Genomic DNA, 6,194 nt, shown 5'->3' on the forward strand with positions numbered 1-6,194 from the left:
CACACAGGTCAGTGAGTGAGAGGAGGAAAGAAAATAAAACCTCCCACTAATTACCAGAGTTCTGTCCTTAGAAGGTAAGCAGGCTGTCATGAATCATGATTACCAACATCAGCCACCAATAAACATTCACAGTTGGCTTTTGTGTCTGCTCTCAGCTGGTTCTTTCCTTTGTGTGACTCAGACATTGATGTTTTTAATCCACACACAAAAATCTTCCAAAATTCAAAGAAAACACCACGGGACATAAGAAAGCAGGGTTTTAATAAATGGGTTGCAAGGGACACAGGACTAGGGAAAACAGTCATCTTTTTCCAATTTTTGAAATTATTTTGAAAGAAGAGGAAAATATAAATTATGAGAGACTTGAACACGTCCTTTTCATTAAACCAAGACAAGTAACAAATTGTGTTTTTCCAGGTAAATCTTTCCCCATTAGCAATGCACAGGCTTCTAGGCTAGAAATAAAATACTAAAGCTAGAAAGTTCTGCAAGAAGCATACTCAAAATCCTGTTGGAAAGCAAGTTATAGCTGCACTGGTTTTGACTGGTTTTTAGGAGTCCCAGGGACAGTTCACTGTAACAATAAGACAACAGAAAGACTCACTAGCTTTATTTTCAATCTGAAACAAAATTAATACCATAAAGCCACAACTGTACCAAAAATGAAAATTTAATTCCCCTTATCTAGTATAGTATAATGGAAAATTTCCTTCATAAGAAGCTTCCAAGCAGTATTTAAATTCAAACTTTGAGACTTAAGACAAAAAGTAAAACCAGAAACACTTTATAAAATCCCCCAAGGATTGAGTCTTTGGAAAGAGCAGCAAAAGGCTATCTGCAGGAAATTAGTCAAAAGGATTCCATTCAGTGACTACAGCATTTACTACAAACCAGTAAGTGCTGCATTCACAGCTAATGTAAACACACGTGTAGTTTTTGATAAAACCATCAGCAATGCCTGCACTGTACTTCCACTGTTCTAAAACAGTCCAATCTTTTACTCCAAATCATCTCATAATATTCAAGTATTTATATATAACAGTTCTTCCCATTCATGTCAAGACAGCATATCCTTGTGTTTTTATAAATATATGTATAAAACCCTCCATCAAATTATTGTATTTACCTCATTCTGTTGTTCATACAGAAAAATGTTGCTGAGTTCTGCAGCTGTCAGCTCACTTCCTTCCCAAAACCCTCTGTAACCAACTCTTTTCCAGATCTCTCACTTCTGACAGTAACTGCTCAGAGCTGCTTCTGTGCTGCCTTTTGGCTTCTGCAGCCTCCAGGTGTAACAGAGTTCAGACATGTCACATCTACATCACATGCTTGTGTGGCAGGTACAGGAAATGCAGAACACAGCTGCAGGACAGCAAGCTCCACCAGAAAGGTGATGCACTCTTGAGCACCCTTGCATCTGCTGAAATGTCAGTTCTACCTGCAATGAGCATTACAATTCTTACACATGTGAATTTTAAAACCAGGACTTCAAAACAAAACCCCTTCTCCTCATTCCTACACCCTTTCAGAATTCTAGGGCAACTTTTTTTATGTGTTTGGAGTATGTTTACCTTTCCCTTATATCACATTTTCTACACTGTCAGAGCATCATTGCCCTTGGGCTCAGATTCTATTTCACTTTGATTCTTGTTCTCTTCTTTTACTTCTTTAGAGCTCTTCTCCTCCTCCCCAGTTTCTGCTTTAACTACCTCTGAATTCTGTTCTTCTGCCAGGCTTGATGGGTTCTGCTGTGCATCTTCTTTGCTGCTCTTCACCACCTCCTGCAGGTTGTATTTTCTGAACAGAACATAGTCCCTCACCACACTTAAGCAACAGACGGTTTTTATTATTTCCACCACAACTGTGTATTGTGGATTGTTAAGATCAACCTTGTTTTCAGGATTGAGGCTGCCCACAATTCCTGTAAAAGAAGATGCAATTTAAAAGATGCTGGAAAAACTGTTTAAGAGCATCAGTACTTGCAGTGAAATTATTTTTCAGTTCCTTCAGTCCTACTGATGGAATATTCTGCATGTCCTGCTCTGTTCTGCTATTTTAGGCAACTACAAAAACAACTGGCTACAAATGAGGGGGATCTTGCCTTCTCCTTCTTACTTTTTATCCATTCAATAAACTACTCCAGAAAGGTGGAGCTACTATATGAGTCAAATATTGAACAGAAACATTATTATTTCAATACAGCATCCAGAGAGAAAGCCTAAGAGCAGCCATTTCCAAGCACATATAACTGATACCACAAATTATATTCAACACTGTTCCCTCTTCTGCTGATAGTCTCTTATGACATCAACACCAACAAGAAAAACTGATGTCAAGCTTTTTTTAAGTCTTAGAGAAGCTTTTAGAATTCAGCATAGAGGTTTTAAGCAACAGATGTCTAAGTCCATTATGACCTCTTTTAATAGTCTGACCCATGTTGTGCATGCAATATATTTGTGCATGTAAACTTGTTCTGCTTCATGTGAGATCCATACATACCTGCCAGTTCCTTAATTACTTCTTCCCTACTCATATGGCTGTTATTACGAGCTTTGTAAACAATCTGAAAAGTACCCTTGTTAGGGGCTTTAAACCAAGGCTCAAAAAACGTTTCTGTGTATTTTTTCATATCTTCCATAAAAGCCTTGCAAGTTCCAGAAATGGGCAGCATGCGCAGAATCACTCTTGTTTTCTTCTTTTTAGTGGTGTGCATATCCTTTAGTATATGATGCACCAGGTTCTCAGGTTCTACAAGAAAAACAGTTGGGGATGAGCAACAAATTGAAGGCATTATCCATCCCCTTCTACACAATAAGCTGGGAACTTGGCTGCACTGCTGTCAGCCTCAAATCCTTCTATGTAAAGCACTGTTTTACTATACCAACACTAAAATATCAAAGATTGTTTTGTCAAAGCAGTTTCCTCTCACTAACAACAAAATTCAGTGGCACAGCCAAAGGGAAGGGAATTGTTTTGATATCCAGGTGTGGCTTCAAAGCCACGCTGTGTGACCTTTCTCTAGCAGTGCTGAGAGCAGCTGGCAGCACTCAGCGTGAGTCAGCCCCACCTATGCCCTGCGTTCTGATGAACACCACGTTGTTGGCACCGCTCTCCACCGACTGGAAGCGCCGCAGCTTCTGCTCGGTCGAGGCACGGATCTGGCCAACCTCCTTCTTCAGAGCCGCCTCCACATCATCCTCATCCTCCTCCCGGTCGCTTCCAGACAGCCTCTCCTCGTGATCTGAAAACTTCACACAGGCACGTTTGTGGGTGAGACCGAGACATTCGGGGAGTGCTGCAGACACATGAGAGGAATGTCGTATTTGTCCTTACAAACGAGCTGTGGATCTGCTGGTAGATAAGGCTAAAGAAACAATGGGATGGGTTCCACTGATTGATGAATGGAAAATATGTTTAACTTTAGAAACAAACTGTAGGTTTGCTGATAAATGGAATTGGATATCGCTAGATGAAAGAGGCAACGGGGAAAAACTATGAATTCTATAAGAATTAAAAATTAAAAGGGAGGGTTATACATTAGAGGGGAATCTCAGGTATCAGGTGTTTGGGCAGTCTGTGCCTCTCAAGTACCTCAGCCCATGGGGAGAGAGGGAAATGCGGCCGGGAAATGGGGATAAAAGGAGGCAGCATCCTCCAAAATCCTGAGAGATCCCAGGGGAACGCCCCATGGCCTCTCCTTTATTGGAATAAAGCAAAAAGAACTCCTCTGCCTCCTTTTAGGACATAAACCTCTGATGTTTGTGGATTAATTTTCCTGACACACACACTCGGTCTGTCCCACACACACTCGGTCTGTCCCACACACACTCTGTTTGTCCCACACACGCGGTCTGTCCCACACACACTCGGGGTGTCCCACACACACTCGGTCTGTCCCATACACACTCGGTCCGTCCCACACACGCTGTCTGTCCCACACACACTCGGTCTGTCCCACACACACTCGGTCTGTCCCACACACACGCGGTCTGTCCCACACACACTCGGTCTGTCCCACACACACTCGGGGTGTCCCACACACACTCGGTCTGTCCCACACACACTCTGTTTGTCACACACACTCTGTTTGTCCCACACACACTCGGTCTGTCCCACACACACTCGGTCCGTCCCACACACGCGGTCTGTCCCACTCTCGGCTCGTTCCCCACGCTCAGCCGTGTGCGGCAGCCGAGGCCCCGCGGTGCCGCCCCGGCCCCGCCGCACGCACCTGCTCGGGCCCGTAGAGCAGGTCCCCGTACTCGCCCAGCAGGCTGTAGGCCTCCCCCACGCACTTGCGCTCGTTCATGTTGCAGGTGATGAGGATGCCGCGCATCCCGGCCTCCAGCTGCCGCCCGGCGCCGCGGGGCCGCTTGGCGCGGCCGGGCCCCGCCGCGAAGTGCCCCTTGGGCCGCCGCTTGCGCGCCGCCGGCTCGGCCGCGGCCATGGGGCAGCTCCGCCAGCACCGCCGCAATGGCGTCAGCGCCGCGCCCGCCCCGAGCCCGGCGGACAGAGCACAGCGCCGCGCCTGGAGCGGCGGCCGCGGCAGCGGAGCCACCGCGGCCAGCGGGACCCGGGGAGAGACCCGCGGGCAGCGGGACCCGGGGAGAGAACCGCGGGCAGCGGGAACCGGGGAGAGAACCGCGGGCAGCGGGACTCGGGGAGAGAACCGCGGGCAGCGGGAACCGGGGAGAGAACCGCGGGCAGCGGGAACCGGGGAGAGAACCGCGGGCAGCGAGACTGCGGGACCGACCCCCGGGGAGCGGGACCCGGGGAGAGACCCGCGGGCAGCGGGGCTCGGGGAGAGACCCGCGGGCAGCGGGACCCGGGGAGAGACCCGCGGGCAGCGGGACCCGGGGAGAGACCCGCGGGCAGCGGGGCTCGGGGAGAGACCCGCGGGCAGCGGGACCCGGGGAGAGACCCGCGGGGAGCGAGGCTCCGGTACTGACCCGCCGGCACCGAGCCTCCGGGAGCGGTCCTGCGGGACTGAACCACCGGGAGCGGGACTCGGGGAGCGAGGCTCCGGTACTGACCCGCCGGCACCGAGCTCCGGGAGCGGTCCTGCGGGACTCGGGGAGCGAGGCTCCGGTACTGACCCGCGGGTGGCGGACCCGGGTGCGGAGCGCTCTGGTGGCCGCGGCCAAACTCGTAGCCCTTGATGCTTTTGCTTCCCCCGAGCTCCCGTTGCAGAGTTCAAGTCTGCGTTAATAATTCCGAGCTGAGGAGAGCCAGCAGCCCTCGGTCCGACACCGACTGAGCGCTCCACGGACAGAGATGCTCGGTCAATTCCCCGCCTGTCCGGCTCCCGAGGGCGTCACGGTGTAGAGGGACCAGCTAAAACAAAAACTCCTTAAACAGGTAAATGGAGGCTTGGAAAAATAGAGAACATGTGCAAACAGAACAGTTGTGGCCCGTAGCGGGGTTCCTAAAGAAAGGTGTCTGTAAGTGCCCCCTCTCCCTGCTGTAGCTTTTAAACTTCTTGGACAATTAAGGGGGTAACAATTATTACAGGTTTTGATCTGTGGAAAAAACTGACCAACTGGAAGATGCTCCAAATCCAATACAAGAAAACCACCATTGGAAGCAAGCTGTGCTAGAAGTGGAGAAAAAATGAAAGTATTTGCTGCCTTTTTGCAGGATTTTTACAAACTAAGATATTTACACAGTAATGTAAAGTAAGATGTTACACTATATCCTTCTTAGTTTAATTTTGAATACATTTGTACCCGATTCCCATCATTCCACAGATTCCCTGTCCCAGGGGCTACACTACGAGCTAAAGCAGACACTGATACAAATGAAATGGGAAACTGAGAGAGGCAAGAGCACAACAGTAATGTGTGTTAAATAAAATATTTAATGAAATATCAGTGTCTTATCTTTATTGTTAAACAATAAAAAACTCTGTAAGAGTTTAGGAAAATACTATTGCTTCAAGAATCACTTTTGATACGCAACATTAAAAAGAGATTTTAAAATTTTTCAAAAGTTTCAAAAATTACAAGTTGTAGGCATTACAGATATTTAGAAAAAAAGTGCGAATAAAATCTGTGTCATTGAAATCTTTAAGGACTGGACTAGTAAAGTATTTAAAATATATGATAGAACAGAAATTTTAGAATTGTAGCAACAGCTGCTCATACTCTAATTTTAGCACTTAATAGTTTTTCCTGTTCTCTCACACTTTGTTAAGA

At 47.5% G+C, this 6,194-nt stretch overlaps 1 protein-coding gene across 1 annotated transcript; it reads right to left on the reverse strand.

The window, feature by feature from the left end:
- Nucleotides 1-241: 241 nt before the first annotated feature.
- Nucleotides 242-4,491, reverse strand: THUMPD1 (THUMP domain 1 NAT10 acetyltransferase adaptor). Its single transcript, XM_079320660.1, has 4 exons — nt 4,232-4,491; nt 3,068-3,248; nt 2,500-2,748; nt 242-1,921 (listed from the first exon to the last, which is right to left on the reverse strand). The coding sequence occupies exons 1-4, from the start codon at nt 4,445-4,447 to the stop codon at nt 1,593-1,595; spliced, it is 975 nt and encodes a 324-aa protein (XP_079176786.1). The 5' UTR covers nt 4,448-4,491; the 3' UTR covers nt 242-1,592.
- Nucleotides 4,492-6,194: the final 1,703 nt, after the last annotated feature.

The sequence above is a fragment of the Erithacus rubecula genome, assembly GCF_903797595.1.
Source record: "Erithacus rubecula genome assembly, chromosome: 17".
Taxonomy (NCBI): Eukaryota; Metazoa; Chordata; class Aves; order Passeriformes; family Muscicapidae; genus Erithacus; species Erithacus rubecula.